The 22189-nt window shown below is 49.6% G+C and overlaps 1 protein-coding gene across 16 annotated transcripts; it reads right to left on the bottom strand.

Moving 5' to 3' along the window:
- Nucleotides 1-4949: 4949 nt before the first annotated feature.
- VEGFA (vascular endothelial growth factor A) lies at nt 4950-21635 on the bottom strand. 16 transcript variants are annotated; one of them, XM_040430810.1, is made up of 9 exons: nt 21058-21635; nt 17643-17691; nt 13427-13623; nt 12420-12496; nt 12297-12329; nt 10126-10191; nt 7964-8101; nt 7357-7452; nt 4950-6660 (listed from the first exon to the last, which is right to left on the bottom strand). In XM_040430810.1, exons 1-8 carry the CDS (start codon nt 21115-21117, stop codon nt 7386-7388), a joined length of 687 nt encoding a protein of 228 aa, XP_040286744.1. In that variant the 5' UTR covers nt 21118-21635; the 3' UTR covers nt 4950-6660; nt 7357-7385. The 16 variants fall into 16 exon arrangements, 15 of the variants coding, with proteins under 15 accessions (XP_040286744.1, XP_040286753.1, XP_040286739.1 ...); XM_040430819.1 differs by lacking the exon at nt 21058-21635 and adding an exon at nt 20381-20472; XM_040430805.1 differs by lacking the exon at nt 21058-21635 and adding an exon at nt 17791-18341 and having other exon boundaries at nt 10144-10191; nt 17643-17717.
- Between the last annotated feature and the right edge of the window lie 554 nt (nt 21636-22189).

Below are 22189 nucleotides of genomic sequence, written 5' to 3'. Positions count from 1 at the left end.
AAAAGCACAATCTTGTTACTGTGCAAATAGTGAGAGGAGAACGGTGCCGCTTAGAAGCTTCTAAAATGACATAAGGTAGAACTTCCACTGAGGGTTCAATATACCTCATATAGCATTTAAAGGGTTTTCCATATTGCATCCACATCCTGTAAAATCGCGTATGAAAGGCGCTGTGATTTTGTAATGTCTCCTATCGTCCGTTCTGGGCTATGTTCACATGACCATGCAGAGCTTTATTTCCTGTGATGTCATTTTCGTGGGCGGGGCAGTGATAAAGGTGTGTCTATGTATATATGGGAGGGGCTATAAACTAGCTGGACACTGTTGGGGCAGGGCTGGAGCTGAGAAAGCAGAATTGCATCAAGATATGGCTGGATACAGCAACAGGAAGTGCTGCATCCAGTCAGGAGAGCCCAAACTGAAAGAGGAAAAGCACGGGGAACATGTACATGAGGTGAGTGACTAAACCTGTAAAACCCCTTTAAAGGGGTTATCCAATCCAAAAAAATAAAAAATTCCCCCCCATGCTGAATATACTTACCCAGGTCCCAGCACCGCCGCTGCAGCTTCTCCCCGTACGTGGATGAAAACACCCGGTGTCAATGGAGCAGCCAATGGCAGACGGGGACGGAGACCAGCCTCCCTAGTGTCACCTGCAATGCTAGGGAGGCCTTTCCCCATCCCTGACACCGGATGTTTTCATCTGTGCACAAGGAGAAGCAGCAGTGGCGGTGCGGGGACCTTTTTTTTTTTTTTAGGATTGGATAACCCCTTTAAGGCCTCATTTCCACAGCTGTGTTCTGATCTGTATATTGAATAAGTATTTGTAAGTGAAAACCAGAAATGGAACGGCTGGAAAGTAGAATGGAGAGATTTGTAACGCCCGATTTTAGGACCCACACTTACAAATACTGATGTCATACACGGAGCAGAACACGGGCTACTTCACTAAAAAAAAGTATTTAAGTCTCTGCAATTCAGTAAAAAGAGTTAATTAGAGATGTGATCAGAGTGAGGGAAAACCTGCTGCAGTCCGCAGGAGAACCGAGACTTGGGAGAAGATAACCTAACCAACCTGCACTACAATGGAAAATAGAGAGCACGGTGGCCAGGTCAGAGTCTAGACCTCAGCCCAATTGAGAATTGGCTGCTGAAATAGAATATCAGTCCCCCTGGGCCGAGCCGGAAGAGATTTCAAAGTGCCCGCGGTCCAGAGCCTTTCCATGCAGACTGCAACCTCTATGGATGGCTACGGCTTCAGTCACTTCTCGACACAAATCACTTTTAGACATTTACTTTTAATCACTTTTTTTTTTTTAACTAAACTAAATGTGATTCAACTCTGTTACACAACACAAAGGAAAGGGTGTGAATAGTCGATGACATCTGAGCGTTTACCCTTATCGCAGGCCCATCGAGGACATCTGGGTCCATTTATCAGGAATGTGGAGTTTCTTGTATTCGCAGGGAGCATGCATGCAGCTAATTACTTTGTAGTTTCTCTGTAATGAAAAAAAATGTAAACCATTGGCCTACGGTTTAGGACACGGATATCTGCATCCCACAGTGCTCAATACTTACTGGAGGCTAGCCCTCAGGTCAAGTGTGTCTATGGGTCAGATACCGCAAACATATACACAGAATACCGTCAGCCCATTCTCCAACAGAATGGTCTCCAGATTGTTCAAAATCCCGCATGGAGCCGGGGCTCATTCACTGCTGACGCAGAAGCCTCGTGGGAATGTTTAGTTAGGGGCCACCGGCCGAGCTCCTCTCTTCTGTATACATAAAATGCATCCTTCATATATCCATGTAATATAAATGGCCCAGCTCCGTAGCTGCGGCGTCCTCGTCATGTGCAGTGTTCACCGTGGGAAACTGCCCACTGTCAGCCTTCTCTATAACCCGTCATAACCATTTCATGAGACCACAGATGTTTCCTGCCCTGAAATACACACAGCTTCATATGCAATCTGGAGAAGACATGGCCTCTTCTCTGGGTTGGAGTACTTTGCGCCAAAGTTATTAAACGCCGCACGGTGTTAAACCTGGCGCATCTTTAAACCCAACACTGCTGTCTACAGATGCTACTCCAGGTTCTCTATGCCACCACCCACCCCTTGCGTGACTTTTTAGTAAATTTTTAAAAGTCAAATCATAAATCTATCTTAAAAGTAGTGTGAGCAGAAAAACGACCCATTTTGCACTCTGAAAAGTCCGCACAAAAGGTCACAATTTTGCACAACCGCATGCTGCATCACTGGCAACATTTTGATACCAAAATACCCCCCCCCCCTTTATGGTTCCAGTTCTCAGGCTGGTTTGCGGTCAGTGAATTGTTTACATCCCGACCTAGTGCCGCTCACACAGCTGAGGATTTGCTACAATGTACAGAAGCCACCGATTTTCCGGACGATACAATTGTGTAAGGTGATCCTGTTCACGCTGGCACTCAGTTCATGATCTATTAATGGCTCATATACATGGAGTCCACTTCCGACCTGCGGGGGAGGTAGACGGGACCCCCTTCACAATCATCATCCTCCAGCTCCGACTATAACCTACTGTCCCACTTACCCACCTGGAGGGTCAATGCACAGGTTTAATAAAAACAAAGAAAACACGGGTATTTTTAACATTATCTTTATACTTTCTTTTAAAAAATAAATATGTTTCTACATAATATTTAATCTGCAGAGAAAGAAGTGTTAATGACGGCGTCTCACAACAATAACAAATGATAGCACCAATAAATAAAACACATATTACAATTAAAAAACCTTGTTAGGCAGAATTAACTTTTTGTGTTTTTGAATTTATTTACAAAAAAAGGAGACGTGTAGTGTTTTATGCTGAATGCTCCATATACATATATTAACCCTTGGCTGGCAGAGACTTCATTGTCACTATTGCAATGGCTTATACTGATCACCGACACAGTGCTAAATGGTCGACATGCAGCGGCGCGGCTGGAGGAGGAAGCACGCCATACTCTTTAGCGCTGCTCCAATAGACCAGAGTACAGGCTGATCTGATTGATCTTAACTACAGGCGGTAGCGTGCCGAGGTTATGGCGAAAGCTACAGAAGGGGCGAGTCCATCGTACAGGAGTTTTGCTATTTGAAACGTGACTTTTACAGTGGACCAGCCACTCGAACACAGGATGCAGGCCATTAAGGAAGAAACCACCAGAGGCATCCGCCCTCCTGCAGCTCTTGGGGACACGAACATTCGCACTCGAGAGGAGACCAGACGTGTCAAGTCTACTTAAAGCTCCAGATTTCCATTGCCAGCCCCCTCTGGATTCCAGTGCCTGTGTGCTTTATTCTGCACACCACCATTTAGTTTACGTTTTTTGCCCACAGAAATACAGGGCAGTGTGCCGTTCTTCTGGAGTTGAAAGTGATTACCTACATGGAAGAACATGGAGCAAGGGGCTAAAGAGAGCCCTTTTAGTAAGCACTACTGTTCATCCTCCAGTGGAAAGACTAAGGGTAAGAAGTCACCATTAACCATTACATCTGCAGAGCTGAACCTTTCAGTGCGGAGCAGCGCGCGCTGTCTGGCGGAGGGGGGGGTGTTATTGGGCTTTACCAGGATCGGAGATTGAATGGTGACAAAGCTCATTATCTCCTGACTCTCACACAGTTAACGAGTGAATATAAGCAGACACTCCGCACCGAACTGAGCGCCTCTGCAGTCATTAACGTGGGAAGGCAAGGCTTTCTTTCTGCACAGGAGAGTCAACAAAACCCATGACTATGGTAGATTTACATGTGCAAAATTGTAAAACCCTGATCAACGCTGCCCCAATTTACAGTCGTCTCAATAAATACTTAAGCCTAGGACTGGACGGGCCAAGATGCCAGTACGGCGACTGCACTGTAATGCTTAGCAGTCTGTGTGCACATAACAGTAAATAAATAAAATAAATACTGCCATTCCAATGTCACTGCTGCATAGAGCTGGTTCTGCAGTCATGGGGACAGGTGAGGGCCTAATTAGACATTGCTCGATATCATGGGTTCCACAGGCCAGGCAGCCGAGAAGGAGACATGGCCCCTGCAGATCAGAGATGCTCAACCTGTGGCCCTCCAGCTGTGGTAAAACTACAACTCCCACCACATCCCGCTGTAGACTGTCCGGGCATGCTGGGAGTTGTAGTTTTGCCACAGGTTGAGCACTCCTGGTCTAGAGCAAAGGCAGCAGGGAGATGAATGTTAAGCTGCTCCCAGAGTCACAAGCTACTCGTGCTCTGCCCTAGAGGAAAGATGTGTGGAGGGTTCTCAGAGCCTCTACTTACCTAAGAAGTAGGTGCCCTTTACACAGTTAGCCAATCAGCAAAAGGAGCAAAACAAGCACCCAGATTGTCTAACCAAAAATCTGAGCCTAAGCGTGACAGAAAGAAGGGGGGCCTCATCAGTGCAAGTGATGTGCCCCCTCCGTGCCCACCGCCAGCCAGCCTCCTGCAATGGCTTGTGAAGAACAGACCATAGAAAAAATAAGAAAACCAAAGAGAACGGATAAAAACATTGGACAGTTAATGTATTTGTAATTGTATAAATTATTTTAAATATAACAAAAGAAATACTGTACCCTCCCACGCCCTCTTCTTAATTTACCAGTTTTCAATAAAAAGGGACATTAAATACGTGTGGCGAACTGCTCTGCATCCATGTATACACATACACACACACTATAGGTTCTTCCGAGAAGTACTGATCCTTGTCCACAGACGGACATGAGCTGCAGATGGTATCCCCCCCCCGATACCCACTCATCTTCTACATATTGGGGGCCATCAGTAGACTTAGATCCTACCAAGGCACTTATTGTACGTTTCACTACATCGTCGCTCCATGTCTGAATTTGGCACTGGAGGAAGTGCCCTGCACTAGAGGTCAGCCTCTTCACGGGGGGCTCGCATGCATACCAAATATATTCTCATGACCACAATCATTTGCAAGCGTCCCTGCCTTGAATGGGATAACACTGACCACCGCACGTATGCATCCACACAGGTAAATTTACGAACCCCCCCCTCCGTGAAAAGGTTTCCCAGACAACTTTGCAGTGTACACAGGGATTTCATTCTAACACAGTCTAGCAGCAAAGGAGCCAACTCCCTCATGCAGGGATTAACCCTTTATTTGTGTCTTTTTTTTATATATATATCAGTTAATCTTTCATCGGCACTAAAGTCCTTTAACCAGAAAACAGCTCGGGGTGAGCCTCACTCGTTTCTAGGCTGCAAGGCACGTGGAACCTTAGAACAGGTGTGTGTGTCTGTATACATGAGATACACAAGCAAGGCTACAGTGAACACGCTCTATACATTCTAGTGATTCCACCGGCTGCGACTCCAGGACTCACGGTGTTGGGTGGACATACTTGGTGCTTCAGATTCTCAGACATGCTAAGCCAGTCCTGGTTCTACGATTTGGGTGGGGAAGCCATTCACCCACTGGAAAGCCGTCTCACTCAACATAAACAAGTCTCATTCATTAAACAGCAAGCTGCACTCATTGAGCGATTCGTACTCTTAATATAGTCATTTCCACTCATTATGAGTGAGTCTTCCTCACTGGGGTGAGTAATTAACTCAATGTACAAGAGTTCACGTCATTTGCCGATTGCTCACTGGGAGAATACAAGTCCCAATGGATTCTAGTGATTACCGCCAGGTCTGCACGCTAATCCGGAACCATTCCTCTCTTGTGACCTCCTTGATTTTGGTCCAGACTCAGTCCTTACTTCTGCGAGATCTTGAATTTTTAGTGTTGTATTAAGACCACAGAGATACAACTGGCACTGGCTCAGCATATGCCTGACAAATGGAGTCAATAGGTCACATCGTTTGCAAAGGGCATTTTTCTTTTAACTCGACAAAGTAAAAATGTCCATTGGATATAAAGTCAAACAACTTTTTTCCCCCGAAAGCCTTTTGTACTCAAATCCATACATAGACCAGCCGACATTAGATGCCAGGGCTCCTCCGGGGTAGAAACTGTGCATGATGGGCAGGTTATACAATGACGTCGTCTCTGGCCAACCTATGGCACCGATTAGTCTCCATTTCCTCAATGAGTCTTTCAATCTGCAGAGGGCACAGGTACGCTTCGTGAAGGATCGAGCTTCGCGGCTGTAGGACTCAGCAGGGTTTCTTTGACCTTTGATCTGAACTTGTATTGGTATAGAAGAAACTTAGCGACAACAGATTATGATCCAGAATAATTAATGTTATTAGAGGTTAGCATCAGCTGAGCAGCTATCCCCCACGTACTTCAGTTTAAAAAAAAATTGTTTCGGTTGGTGACCAAAGTCCAGCAAATTACTATTTTGTTAAGAAAAATCCAATATATATATATACACAAATATATATATATTTATATATCTATATTTAATTATTATAATATATTTATAAGAATCCAAAAAAAGTTATGACCCCACTGTTCTGGCTCTCGATGTGTAGCAGCATCAATTTTGAAAAGGAGAAGGAGAAATGGCGTTTACTGAATAATACGGCTATTCTGTCCCCCCTCAGGGACACGGAATGCATGAGAACCAAAGTGCTGTGCCGAGTTTCGATCCTTCATTTTCACTCCATTTTGTCTCTTTCCGGAGACTCTCTCCTCGTCTCACCGCCGCGGTTTTTCACATCTGGACATGTTTGGGAGAAACAAAATAATAGAATTTAATTCTCAGCAATGTAACAGAGACATCATTTTAAAGAATTCCTTTCTGAGAGGATGAAAAGCAACAGCTACACCACAATGTACAGAGGCCAGACGGCTTGTGCTGCTCTTCTGAGTGTGGAAGAATATGAAACACAGAACTACAGACAGAAGGATTGCTCCTGGTGACGAGGGAACTACGTAACCCCCTAAAACAAGAAAAGGACTCGGCCTGGGAGATTTACTGAGGGAAGAAGCTCCAGAAATTAAAATGACTATACACAGCAGAGGATTGCTGCGGAATCAGCCGTCCATCTAATGTACGTGGTGGTGTCCCGGCTCTGCCCTGATGGCTGGTTTCAGGGAGAAGAAGGGGCTGTTCGTATGTAAAGTGTGGGGTCAACATTAGACCCAGCGACTCTTGGGTTTCCATGCTGACGGGCTGAATAGGGCACTAACCTCTCTACACTAGCACACCCAGGCATTGCTTGTGTGTCATTCACAAGCGCCAGTTTTAGTCTATTCCGGATTACCAAACCACATGAGCTGCCAGGAGACAAACACGGAGAAGTAACAGCTGAGAAGTCTGAAGATTATGCAACCTTGCTTTTATTCTGAAAACTGGATTGACAACAAACAGAAGCATTCAGGGTACATACAGGTGTTATTTGGGGTGACTTACTTTGCTGCACAGGGGTGGCAGAGCGCATGTTAGTGAGCGAGGTCAGCAGAATAGGGGGCCGCATATGACTGGTCTGTTCTAGGCTTCTTCCCTCTCCTAATGAAAGACAACAAACTGCTCTAATTGGGTTCTCTGGGCAAACGCTGTCAAGACTTAGCAGCTTTGCTGGATATCGAAGGACCTGACAACCAATTGATGCCCCACACACAGATCTACGATAGAAAGGGTACAGCTGGGGTACACGGTTCAAGTAACAGACAATATATAACAGGGGGTTCAAAGACTCAATCACAACCGTATTGCATTGTGTCGTGGGTCTACAGACTTCTGGATTCATGGTTAGAAGGTCAAACGCCATGAAAAGACTCAGGCCGCTCCATACGAGAAGGGGAACCTGTTCCAGAATGGCATGTGCTGCTGCGCTAAAAGCCTTCCTCTAATGTCAGCTAACAGAAGACATAGGATTTGTGTACAAGCCGGCCATGAGGGGACTGATGTGCACCATTATTGTACAGATATACAGAAGGAGTAAAAGAACATTGAACATGGCAGCAAATAGCAGGAAGAAGCAGCTCTATCTATTTTCCCACATGTATGAAAAACCAACCTGCAAGTCCTTTCGTTTAACTCAAGCTGCTTCGTTTTGCAACGTGAGTCTGTGTTTTTACAGGAACATTTACAGGTCTGGGGGTCTTGGGCAAACAAGTGTTTTCTCCTCTCTGTGTCTGTGCAAGGCTCACAATGACTGCAAAAAGCAAAAGGAAAAAAAAGAGTTCTAAGCTACAGCGCAACAGCAAGAGAAATGTCAACATGCAGTACTCCTGAACACATCACAGGCAATCCCCCCATCCCACCACACGCCGGGGTGACCACCTGCCCCTCCTGCTCTTATAGCTCCCATCCGTGCATGTTCTAAGCAATGGATATAAAAGCAGGGCCTCTCCACATTCAGAAGGAGGTGGTCACCCCGACTTGTAAAACTGTAGAGTGGTGCTACCATGGCCACCCTGGGAAATACATGGACAGCTGGCTGGTCCCCTACCTCACCGTCCACCCACCCCTCGCCAGCCACTGTCTTGTGTTACGTCCTTTATGAAGAGGCAAGATGAAGCAGACAGCATAGCATTAGGAAGCTGCATTTGGAAGGAGTAAAACGCTGCACAGTCCGTGTGGGACCAGTGCTGGAGTATGAGGGACTCCTGAACAATTCTTAGGATTAGGGTCCATTCACACGGACCGCACTTAATAGAAAATGCCTATTCTTGTCCGCAATTGCGGATAAGAATAGGTGTTCTATTTTTTTCGGGATCGGAATTGCGGACCTATAGAAAGGAATGGGTCCGCAATTCCGCTCTGCAAAATGTGAAATGAAATTGCGGACATGTGAATGGACTGAGATAAAGAACCAAAAGTATTTCTCATTAAGTAAGCCTTCCAAATGCAGTCCTTTGGGGTTAGAGTATGAAGAGAAGCAGAGAGACAAGAGTCACATCAGAAAGTAGCTCCGCGCCGCCTGTCTACGTGCGGTCACTGAGGACTCCAGCAATGAGGTCATACAGCGACGCAGTGAAACCACCAGGAGATGAAGGCTAATGGCCGCGTGCTCACGTCATGACTCCATCTTCCCTATCCCTGGGAACAAGGAACTTTTTTGTGCTGGATAAACAGTTTTCCCATCGGGCAATAACTCAGCCATTTCAGTTCTCCAAATGTTGAAGAGTTTGCACTAAATGTTTATTACTGCAGTCTCACCGAGGACCCAAGTGAAGCGTGCACCGTCGAGTGACGTATTCTAGTAGACAGGACTGTGGGAACTAACTGGTGAGACCGATTATGCGTCAGTCTCCGGCTACACGTGCTGGCGAGGTGGAGTGACTGTGCTAGGGTGGACCATATGTATGTCCAACAGACAAAACCCCAGAGATCTCCGATAGGAAACCCCAACTGTCCATTCTTTGCTAGGACTGTCAGGATGAAAAAAATCTAAGAGATCCCCCGACAAATATGGAAGGTCTACAGCCAGCTGTAGTCTGTCTGACATGGTCAACACTTTCACTTTGGCTCAGAGAGAGACTGCTGCATTCAAAGACCTGTTGATAATGACCCACTAAGGTAAGTAGGGGGCATTGTGACCACATCACTGGTTCTGGACACACATCCCGATTCCAAATTTCAAAGGAAACAAGGGGTCCGGTGTTAGGAGAGTGGCTGAAAGGCATGACCTTATCCCTGAGAAGAAGTCAGATTTTATACTGGAGCAAGAGGAATGTTTGGAGAATGGCACTCAAAGATACGAGTGTCCCACCACCAATGCCGCCACAAGCCACCACAGTCATGCTCAAAATACCAGGCTGACCTAATGTAATCATGAGATCTGGCAAGACAATGAAGAAGACAATCTGTGTAGATAAATAATCCCTACAGCATTGCTAGTGACCCCCCTGCACAAAAACGGAGAGATCAGAGGTCACAGCAGACAGAGCGCTGGCGCTACACCGCAGTCGTCCGAGGATGTATCTACTGAGAAAGTACTTCTCCAAAGGACTGTTAGAACAAGGGTCAGAACCGGGTGTGTAGTCTCATGATGACATTAAGACAGAATAAAATACCCTCATCATCAGCACCCCCGCCACCACCAAGGCCTCGAATTAAGTGGGCCTATCGCAGCTTTCATTGCCATCATACGAGCAGATTAATGGAATTAATTCATGGAATGAGGTGAATCTGATTCGTGGTGGGGATTTTAGTGAGCACACGATACAAACGTACAAGCGGTGCGATTTGTACCGGATTTTCTTGCGCTTTCGTTTATGGCCCTTCCCTCGTTTTGCTTTTCTGGAAGAAAAAAAATAAACAAAGAGCGAGAGAGAGAGAGAGAAAGAGAAAGGGCAAAAAAACGAGAGAAACTCGAGCAAAATCAGGGGCAACACGAGCAGAATAATGTCGCTGGACTACGGGGTGGTCTAGAACATTACAAATCCAATCAAGAACCTGAGCTTGTACCGTCCAGAAGAGGAGTCTGGAGATCTGTACGAAGCAGGGGGGATAAAACCCACTGAACTCTGCCGGCACGCAGATAAGGGGTCACTTACTTATGCAGGCATGCGCACTATGATTAGTCGCGGGGTCCACACTGCTCTAGTCAGCCTGGATCCTCACACTTCAGGACTGAGCCACCTGCAGAGCATTTCGCTCATGTAATTTTCTATGTAATCTGGAGATGTAATCCGTGACCCTGCCTCGTCTAATGTAATAAGTTCAAAGTAAGAATCTAGTGCCATAATTAATGAAACCCACATCTGCAGTGCTCTGTGCAGAGGAGAGTACCTGCATACTACGCTGGAATGTCGGCTGGCTTCAGAGGAGCTGCCATGACTGGGCCCTCATACACACACAGGAACGTTGCAGATGGCGGCAGCGTGACCACCTATAATCTGCGCTAGTCTCCACACAGGTGCTGCTATGGGCTGTGAAAAGCAGCAAACTTTGAGCCGGCGTCTGTTCATAGACAGCACAGGACAGCGTTATCAGTGTGCAAGACTTGGCGGTGAGGGGAGCAGGTCTGCCATCTTCTCCTGCCTCATCATGAAGCTGCATGGACAGCAGAGGTGACCTTTCCCACACGTGGCCGGATATTAATAGTAAGCTTAATAGCAAAAACATCTCTCTCCAAGAGGCCTTTCTACAGCAGAGCATTCAGTGATTTTCCCCCCCAGCCGTTCTCATCCCCTTGCAGCAGGTAAGGGCTCACTCCCTCACAGTCACTATGAAGAGGATTCCTACATTTAAAGGGTTTGGGGTTTAGACAGCAGGTGACATTTCATAAATAGTTGGGCTATGACTGGCAATGTATCCCCCAGCAGGTGCACGCTGCTGGGATATATGGTGCATGACGAGTCGTAAAATAAAAATCAATAGCTACCAGAAAGCCAAGCAGACTTTTACTGATAAACCAGGAATGGCGTCTGTGTGGTCAATGCATCTGGTGAGACTGGATTAGCACCAATATCTCTAAAGATGGGCCTATGTCAGGTCCACATTATAGAGTGCAGAGAATGTGCATCGTCTTCTGATAGGAACAGGTTAACGTCTCCAGGACCATGCAGCTTCTCCAGCAGGAGAAGGAGCGTGCAGCAGCAAGTGCAGGTTCCTGGAGAAAAACTATAGCTGCACCAGTGCCAGCTGACAGGTCCTGACAGAGTCTAAGAAAACGCCTCACCTTCTCCCCCCTGGGCTCCTGTCCCATCCCCTCCTCTGGTCTAAACATGGATTGGAATGAAGAGGCATTCAGGCTTCTATGGGCCACGGCTCCCAATTTTAGTACAGTAATGCAGGTCCAAGTCCTGGGGTTTGGAGGACGGTCAGTGATTCCACTGGACACACAAGATTTGGCAATAAAAAGTCTATATGGACAAGGCTGAAGAGCAGTACGGAGCTTCAGAAATCAAAAGCAATAAAAAAAAAAAAAGATCTTGTCTCAGGGAGATGTCCACACTTTCACAGACCTCCGGCTTGGCAGATCCATGAGGACATGCGTGTAATCTGAGTCATGCTTCACTCACAGGTACTGGACCCATAAACCATCACCCCGACAGCCAGCACGAATGTTACCCGGGTATTAAGCCCCACGTAGCCCCTACCTCTAATTAACAGCGTGGTTAGAGAAGCAGAGAACAAAGGGGAGCGTCATTCAGAGCGGATAATGTTGCGTGTAGAATGCATTGTCCACTGAGGAGCATCAGTGACAATGTACCGGACAGTAACTCCTGGGGACGTTGTAGTCAGATCAATGCTAGGGCACCATTTGCCCAAAGTCCCACAGCATGATAGATCAACGCTTTCAGAGCCGCAGAGCAGCAGGAAGGGTTAATGGCAGGTCTATGCGATTCCCGCTGGTGGGTAGGACATGTGCAGAATCAGACAAAAACAGAGCCACTTACTTTTCCTGTTTGCCTTTAATTTCTTTCTTTTGTCTGCAGAGTAAAAATAAAAAAGAAATTAATATTCAAGGCACTTTTTTTATTTTTATTTTTCAAGTCAAACGCGGTGCTGTAGATTCTCACCTGCATTCACAGCGACTGTGCTGCTGGAAACTCTTCTCCACATACAGCTGACTCATGTGAGGTCTCATCCTCAAGATCTGGAGGGAAGAAGGGGACACGTGACTATTCAGCGAAGATCCACCATTTACCATTAGTCTCAGTGACAGGTTTGGAACCGTAATCATCCAGAAATGTTAGGTGACTTTCACACTTGCGTTCGGAGCGGATCCGTCTGGTGTCCGCACAGACGGATCCGCTCCTATAATGCAAACGTTGGGATCCGTTCTGAACGGATCCGTCTGCATTATATTTCACAAAAAAACCTAAGTGTGAAAGTCAATGGAGGACGGATCCGTTTGAAAATTGAGCCATATTGTGTCAACGTCAAACGGATCCGTCCCCATTGACTTACATTGTAAGTCTGGACGGATCCGTTTGGCTCCGCACGGCCACCCGAACGCTGGAAGCTGCGTTCGGGTGTCCGCCTGCTGAGCGGAACGGAGGCCAAGCGGAGCCAGACTGAGGCATTCTGAGCGGATCCACATCCACTCAGAATGCATTGGGGCTGGACGGATGCATTCGGGGCCGCTTGTGAGAACCTTCAAAACGGAACTCACAAGCGGAACCCCGAACGCAAGTGTGAAAGTAGCCTTAAAGGGATTGTCCACAGATTGTGTGCCATTTCAGCTCTGCCCAACTGACTCCAATGAAGCCGAGCTGCGATGTCAGACACAACCCATGGTCAGAGGTGGTGTTGTTTTTTGGGAGAAAGCTGCCATGTTTTTTCTAATCCTGGAATCCACAGAAGTGAAGACTGCTGGAGACAATGGTGGTTTGGATGTAATACTACGCAGACTGCACGTCAGCTGCTGGTCACGTACAAGTAGCAGCCATGTCCTAGTTACTGAAGAATGTTAAGCTGTGTGTCTCAGTAAAAGTTTATAAGAAGCTAAAAGGGAATTACGTGCAGCAGCCCCTGTGCGGTAAAACATGCCGGGAAAAGGGCGACGAACCTGCCGGGCACATACCTGCATGGTGACATTGTACCACTCCGTGGGTACGCACTCGAAAGTCTCATCGCTGCAGCATCCTGCACACCTCATGAGCGCTACACAAGAGGGTTTGAAGATGAACTCCACTTCGTCTGGATATTCCTGGTAGATATCCACCAACGTCTCCCGTACTTGGCACATGCTGCGCTCGTAGACGTTTATGAACGGCACCACTAGAGAGAGGAGACACGGCCGTCAGCCCATATAGACCACGACATGACAGTAGAGACCTCTATATACATCCAATGTACAAATCCTGAAGACACAAAGCTTCCTAGGGTCTGATCTGCGCCCCGATACTGGAGGCCTCGTCCTGGGGTCTGATCTGCGCCCCGATACTGGAGGCACAAAGCTTCCTAGGGTCTGATCTGCTCTCCGATACTGGAGGCCTCTTCCTGGGGTCTGATCTGCGCCCCGATACTGGAGGCACAAAGCTTCCTAGGGTCTGATCTGCGCCCCGATACTGGAGGCACAAAGCTTCCTAGGGTCTGATCTGCGCCCCGATACTGGAGGCCTCTTCCTGGGGTCTGATCTACGCCCCGATACTGGAGGCCTCTTCCTGGGGTCTGATCTGCGCCCCGATACTGGAGGCCTCTTCCTGGGGTCTGATCTGTTCCCCGATACTGGAGGCACAAAGCTTCCTAGGGTCTGATCTGTGCCCCGATACTGGAGGCCTCTTCCTGGGGTCTGATCTACGCCCCGATACTGGAGGCCTCTTCCTGGGGTCTGATCTGCGCCCCGATACTGGAGGCCTCTTCCTGGGGTCTGATCTGTGCCCCGATACTGGAGGCACAAAGCTTCCTAGGGTCTGATCTGCGCCCCGATACTGGAGGCCTCTTCCTGGGGTCTGATCTACGCCCCGATACTGGAGGCCTCTTCCTGGGGTCTGATCTGCGCCCCGATACTGGAGGCCTCTTCCTGGGGTCTGATCTGTGCCCCGATACTGGAGGCACAAAGCTTCCTAGGGTCTGATCTGCGCCCCGATACTGGAGGCCTCTTCCTGGGGTCTGATCTACGCCCCGATACTGGAGGCCTCTTCCTGGGGTCTGATCTGCGCCCCGATACTGGAGGCCTCTTCCTGGGGTCTGATCTGCGCCCCGATACTGGAGGCCTCTTCCTGGGGTCTGATCCGAGTCCGGATACTGGAGGCCTCTTCCTGGGGTCTGATCTGCGCCCCGATACTGGAGGCCTCGTCCTGGGGTCTGATCTGCGCCCCGATACTGGAGGCCTCTTCCTGGGGTCTGATCTGCGCCCCGATACTGGAGGCCTCGTCCTGGGGTCTGATCTGCGCCCCGATACTGGAGGCCTCGTCCTGGGGTCTGATCTGCGCCCCGATACTGGAGGCCTCTTCCTGGGGTCTGATCTGCGCCCCGATACTGGAGGCCTCGTCCTGGGGTCTGATCTGCGCCCCGATACTGGAGGCCTCTTCCTGGGGTCTGATCTGCGCCCCGATACTGGAGGCCTCGTCTTGGGGTCTGATCTGCGCCCCGATACTGGAGGCCTCGTCCTGGGGTCTGATCTGCGCCCCGATACTGGAGGCCTCTTCCTGGGGTCTGATCCGAGTCCGGATACTGGAGGCCTCTTCCTGGGGTCTGATCTGCGCCCCGATACTGGAGGCCTCGTCCACAAAAATCTGCACTTACTGGCTATGGAAAGTACATAAGATGTACGACTATCTTACTAGTCTGGGGGCCTCCCGACTCTTTCCCAACAGCAGACGTTGAAGGAAGAATGAGAATTAAATCATGTAACAAAAATTTTTGTAAAGCAACAGAGCTTTTGACTGAAACCTATCTGTATAGCGCCACCTGCTGTTTGCCCTTTTTATAATTTCTCTGTCCACCTCATGCTCAGTTCCATCCACCATTAACTGCCACCAGCTGCAGCAGAAAGGAGACGCGCCCCCCCCCCCCCCAGAAAAAGAACATACCCAACTTTAAATAAATCTAGCAGAAGAACTGGAGAAACTAGCGTGGAGATCTCTGGATGCATGTGCGGTACAGCGCTGGCTCTAGATTTTATATGAGGTCTTATTTTCATTTTTTACATCAATCGTGGGAGAACCCTTTAACAGGCAGGCTTTGGTGGAGTTGGGAGGAACGATGTCTTGTCTGAATGGGTCACAGATTAAATGGACATTTTCGACACCAGACAGAAGCTGATCCCCACCTCCGCTGCCTCTTGCCGGGTCCTGCTATGTGTGAGGGAGCTAATTAGACGCCATATCTCAACAAGTGGACAAAGACTCCCAGTCAGCAGCGGGGCCACATGGTGCCCAGATTAGCAGGAAACATTCCCCTGCAGTCACTGCATCCCAGGACGATTGTTTCATTGGCCTCTAGGATTAGAAAGAAAAGCTCTTAAAAATCCCCCCGGCATCCCGGCCAGGGACTGGTAGCAGTTCTGAGAACTTCCAGCTGCCACACCCGCCACGACGCGCTGCTACCTTTTTACCAGACAGACTGCAAAGTCAAAACTAAGTGATTTCCTCCCTTGGGCTCCGTCACACAAAGCTGTAATATTACAACCAGGGACAACCCTTTCAGCTGCTTCCATCTTGTCTCTGCGCCCGACCACTGAAGGACAAGGACCTGAACACATAGGAGCAGATCAGGTCTCACTACTGAATCTGTCAGAGGTCCTCAGTTCACCTCCAGAGACCACCCCCCCCCCCTTCTGCCAGTAGCGGTCCGATGCTAGAGACCACCAGAGCAGCTGCTGGTAATCAGCCCTTCCCCCCCTCTTCTAAGACAAACTGTAGAACAGCCCCACCCCCGCCCAGGTTCTATTATGTGCATCTCAATTCTTCCTTATAATATTCCCGTTAACTTCACGTCTCCGCTCACTAGGAGAATCCTGTTTCCAGGGGACAGGACTTATTGGGTTAATGGGCTCCGAGCCCGTCAGCGGGGCCCCGTGTGTGAGGGAGAAGCACACAGTTGCACCATGTTTGAGCTTATTCGGAGGGTTGATAACCTTAGCTGATAAGTACAGCTGCTGCCATCACGGAAACTTGTCCTCTGCTCAGAGCTGGCTCTGTCACATGCGCAGCTTCATGCGCTACGTGCTCGGCGAGATCTGTTTAATTTTGCCATAACAATTAAGAAGCGATAAAAGCCGCTGTACCAATAAGAAGGTAAGAAGTCCTGACCTCCGCCAGAAAAATGATAATGAAACTCAAGGGTGTTCGGCTGCTGCAGCCATACAAGAAAAAGTCGTGACTACGTAACAGTGCAGGAACGTGGCCTGCACCCTGCTGCACGATCTCCACGTATCAGGAGCTTAAAATAAACGGGCTGACTAATCTCCAACCACCCGCCGTCCGGTGCCAATAGGAAATCACAATGAGGCGTACCGAGGCAGCCATCCTTCATCTTCCAGACATGAAGCGTCATTAACGTGTCCGGCTCCTTACTAAAGAAGAGCAAATCTGCATCCCTCCGAGAGCAAGAGACACCGGTCCGGCCTGTGACCGCCGCTGCCCCTGGTTACACGCGGGGTTCAGACTGAGCCCACCATATGGGAGATCCTGTGCTGGCACACAGGCTGGCGCCGGTTTCAAAGAGATTGCTCATGGCCGTGTAGTATACTCCTTAAGGGCTTATTCAGGCGACCATATCCGTTTTTTGGGGTCCACAAATGCCTATTCTTGTTCACAATTGCAGACAAGAATAGGACATGTTCTATCTTTTTGCGGGGCCACAGAACAGAAGTACAGATGCGAACACAAATATACGGTCGTGTGAATGGGCCCTTAAGTGGTACTCTGAAAAACGCGGTACGTTGCTGCAGTTATGGCGGCCACATCTGAATCCAGCCTCCCTGGCGCTCATTTACAGTTGCAGGACCCTAGGTTGTGACTGTGCACGTTTCTGCGCCGTGCTCGCCACTAGGGAGTGACAGAGGCCGGGGCCGGGCCCGACACAGTGGTCTTTGTAAATGACCCCCACTCTGTTTTCCCGCTAACACACTCGCAGATGGAGACAAACATGCTTCTAGGGACAATCTTCTGAGACTTTAGCCACCTTGGTTTTAAGGGAAGTTAGAAACTCAATAAAAAGGTGGCAAAAAGCAGAGCAAGGCGGATGCATGTGAGAAGGTGGCCCCCAGTAAGAGGCGGCGTATGGCCGGCCAGAAGGGGGCAGCTGTTCACAAGACCAGATACAAGCAATTACACAGAAACGCTCCTTACCTTCTGTGGGTTTCTGCTCTTTTTCTTGTGTGGGGGCCGCCCGGGAAAACTGCAGGGAACAGAAACACAAGAAACCTGTGAGGACGCATATTAGGTAAAACACAAGTAACTAAGGGGCAATCTGAGGAACTGGGTTATAGTGGGATACTGACTGAATGACCATATGATCTGACCCATGGCGTCCCATGAGGCCCAGAGCGGCAGGGCCACGCTCCATCTCTATATTCTTCTTGATCCTCATAAAGGCTGTGTAAAGCAGTGAATACATCCAAGTGGCCGGCCTTTCCACTATTTACATAGAGAGCAGGATCCTCCCCATACATGGCAATGTTATTGAAGGGTGTAACCACAGCTGGGCAAACTAGAGGGTTTTTCGGCTGTGGGCATTGTGACCCTGCCTGGTTCTACCCTTCCACCGTTGTCTCGCAGCGTCCTGTTTGCTCCCTGTCCTCTGTTCTTTTTAGAGCTGGTGTTTTATTTGATTTTGGGTTGGTCTTAGTTTTCCTACGTTCTTGTGATCTCCGCAGGTGCCAGGTGGAGATCTCTGATTAAACACACAGGGTGGCATTGGCGCTGCAGTCTCAGGTACACTGTGTGTCTGACCAGTAGAGATGTAATCAGGAGCACAGGAAACCATTGAGCTAGAACAATAGGAAACCATCAGCAGGGCAATGGATGGTCAATGACTTCCTCGAGGGGCTTCCTGATAGCGTCCCTCGTCTGTCTCCAGCTCGTGGACCTGCTTCTGGAGACTGGCGATCGTCCTACAAGCTCAGGACAAGTCACCATTGACTTCCAGCAGAACTCCATCAGCAAAGTGTAAGAGCGTGGCAGAAAGCCAGGCTCACCCGGCCCTGTGTGCACCGTCGCCCCTGCTTTCCTGTGCTGCTCCTATCTGAAGGTCAGTCAGTGGCAAAACAAACAGTGCAGCAGAGCCGACTGTGCGTGTTGTGAGCTGCAGACATGTTTCAGGCTTGGCTCTGATGGGTCCAAAGTCTAGATCCAATAACTGGAGTCGCACACGGACAGGAACATTGTGCAACACAAGCAAACTTCACCGAGGGTTTGCGAGCGAGCGGTGTACTTATTATATACGGTTACACGACCTTCCTCGCTAGTGCTGGCCTGTATGTAATGTATGGCCCCTTACTCTGGCATTATGTCTCTGCAGCCTGTGGGCAAGCCGCACCCCAAAACATGAGGACACAGGGGACGGGCAGGTATTTTGGGGAGGTGGCCCTTATCTCGGTTACAAGATGCAGGTGCTGGCCTCTTCTGGGCATTCATTCCAAATATCATCTACGTTTCTAATGCAGGAGAAAAAGGACGATTAAACTGGAGATCGTCCCAAGTGAGCGAGGAGATCTGCGCCACTAGAAGGCCTCTCGGCGTTCACCTTTGCAGCACACAGGACCTTGACTGACAGCAGTGAAGTAATAGCTAATTATCCAGCCGTGACATTAACTCTCACAGTCATTCCAGGAACCGGCACCTGTCTACAGTCCAGAGGGCCACACAGGGACTGTCTCCAAGGACAGAATTAAACTTGTGTGGGTCCTGCCTGTCCTTGTGGTCTGTGCCAGTCATGGCAGGAACAGCGCGATGGCCACCGCAGGCCCCTGCTATGTGGAGTGACCTTTTCCCTTGCTGACATAGCTGGGCTGAAACCTGAAGAAGCTCCCGGCCGGCCCAGCGGCTGCCATCTCACCCACAAACAATGCACGCAGCACCTGACCACATGCTGGCACTGTCAGAAATCCTTGATGGCAACTGTAACCAGGGCTAAAAGAACACACAAGTGACTTACTGAGCCGCTCGGCCCAGCGACCTATGGAGGCATCCCAGGCGTTCAAAGGTGGACTAAAAGAGGAAACCGAGAAAATCTGACAACCCGACCTTTACTGCCTGATGGAAGATTACGCTGTGACCTTGGAGCCACGGTAATAAGAAAGCGAATGAAGCAGTGTGGACCCAGCTGTGGTCAGGTATAGCAGAGCCCAGGTGCAGTCCACTACCACATGCGTTTCCTAAATAACTTTGGGGATTTGATGAGGACACACTGGTTCCCAGGGGTGTAAGGAGTTAAGAGGCCCTGAAATCTGATCTGCGCTCTCTGGCGCGCTGCCCTTTTACCTCCACTTTCTAATGTGGCCGGAGAACAGTATATGGATCCAGTGTCAGAGTGAACTTTACCGCCACATGCCTGCAGCGTGCACGACTTTCCACTGACGAGCTCCCTACATCTGAACACGCACGTCTGCCATACATTTGGGTTGGATCCTGCCCAGATTTTCCAGCTCTCTCTGTGAACAATGACTCTCCCCAGCAGCCAATAGCACAGTCCTGGAGAAAAACCAGTGCTGGATTCTCCTGGGTGCAGACGGCGCGCTCAGCCAGGTCTCCCCAAACTCCTCCGGAACTTGTCAGAGAGAAGGTCCCTCTCCGGAGAGGGACGCGCACCCATGACCTTGCAGATACCTGCACTAGGTCACTGACTAATCTGTCCCCATAGAAGCTGCCGTGTATTAGGTCCTGCGGGGATCCCTGTGATCCGGGCTGCCAGGGTCCCACATGTCTACACAAGGTAGGGTGCCGCCCAGGCCTCCTCACCACTCTTCTGCAGCTCGCTGAGGAAGTGAAGCAGTTAACGTGGGGCACTCCGCCTGCCACAATCTCCTCTCCTTCCTCATTAGTTGAGCTTTGTAACTGTAAATGCTTGGAAAAACAATTAGGCTTACTTGTAAAAACTGCTGTGAGCACACAAGGGCCCTTCTCTAAAGCTGAGGCAGGAGCAGAGCCGGGAGCCTGCACAGTCAAGGACATGGCTAGCTCACAATGTGGACTGAGGCCTAGCCATTTGCAGATGAAGGGGGGGACGACAAAAAAAAAAAAAACCTGCTTGGCCCAGTCACATGAAAGAGATTTAAAGGCCTCTAGTCTCAAGGCTGGTTTACATTTGGAAAGAAGTGTACGTGCAGCGTGAGCCGCCTCCTGGTCTGACCCCATTACCAGTCCAGTCACACACAGCCCTGTGACAACCGCCGAGCTGTGGGTGACTTGTATCATTCCTAGTGATGACACCACATCCAGCGGGTGGCCCCCCGGGGCCCGGAGGGATGTGCACCTTGCTGCTGCCTCAAGTTCAGGTAACTTGCGGCTGTGTGTGAATGAAGGCACCGCTGGACACGTGCCGCTGGATAGCCTCCCTGCTGCTGCTCTTTATCCTGGGCTAGGGGGGCTATGATGGCACTGGCCAGACCCCCAAAGTTCACACAAGAAGCTGCACAGTCCCACCAAGAGGGAAAGAGATCCAGATCCAGGGCTGACTGGAGGCATCAGCCCACAGCATGTACCCCATAAGAAAAGGATGACACCTGCATCCACTGAGGGCATCAGCAGCAGCACCCCTTCTTACCTGGGCAGAGAAGATATAGACCAGTGAGCCCCAGTATATCCAAGAAAAGAGAAAGTACATGGTTCCCCGTAAGATCCGCAGAGGAGCCCCGGAGAGTGTGCTGTAGCCGAGGACCCCCCACTCCCAGGTGTGACTGTAGACCTTCAGAGCCCGGGAGCCGGGGTCATTCCATGGATCCACGACCCTGCTCTCCGGAGGAACAGATCCAGCCAGCGAGGACACAACAAAAAGTTAAAGCCCAGCAGCAAGTTTCAATCCATGTCTGCAGTAATCCCAGTGCGGGCGGCACAGGCGGCGGGGACGTGGACGGACAAGAGGACGATCCCGGCGGACGTGTCAGCACCGGACCCAGCGTTACCCCGGCGGCTTCTCGTAGATCTGTGTCACCCAGAGCGAGAACAACCCATAGACTACAGGCGGCCCCGCCCAGGGGAGGGGCGACCAGCATAAGAGGGGGACCCGAGCGCGCAGAGCCCAGCGGCGGCCGATCCAGGCTCAGCAGCAGCAGTCGTCCTAGCACACCGGGCAGCATCTCTCCTCCATGCTGCAGGCAGCCGGCCGCTCGTAGACAGCCCCTCCGCCTGTGACCAGCAGGGGGCGCCCGGCACCTCCTCATAGACTTTACCCGCGCACACAGCAGGCGGCCCGACACAAAAAGGGGAATCTTCCTACATCTCTCCTGAGAGACCCTCTGATCACAGAGACTCCTGATTACAGAGATCCATGATCCCTGATTACAGAGATCCATGATCACACAGAGAGAGAGACCCTCTGATTGCACAGAGAGAGACCCCCTGATTACACAAAGAGAAAGATCTCCTGATTACAGAGATCCATGATCACAGATAGAGACCCCCCTGATTAGACAGACCCTCTAATTAGAGAGACCCCCTGATTAGAGATCCATGATCACATTCTCCTGATTACAGAGATCCATGATCACAGATAGAGACCCCCCTGATTACACAAAGAGAAAGACCCCCTGATTACACAGAGAGACCCCCTGATTACACAAAGAGAAAGACCCCCCCTGATTACACAGAGAGACCCCCTGATTACACAAAGAGAAAGATCTCCTGATTACAGACATCCATGATCACAGATGGAGACCCCCCCGATTAGACAGACCCTC

Source organism: Bufo bufo, chromosome 4 (genome assembly GCF_905171765.1).
Source record: "Bufo bufo chromosome 4, aBufBuf1.1, whole genome shotgun sequence".
NCBI classification, from domain to species: Eukaryota; Metazoa; Chordata; class Amphibia; order Anura; family Bufonidae; genus Bufo; species Bufo bufo.
The sequence above is the reverse complement of the archived record's forward strand: the minus strand, read 5'-3'. Positions and strand labels throughout refer to the sequence as shown.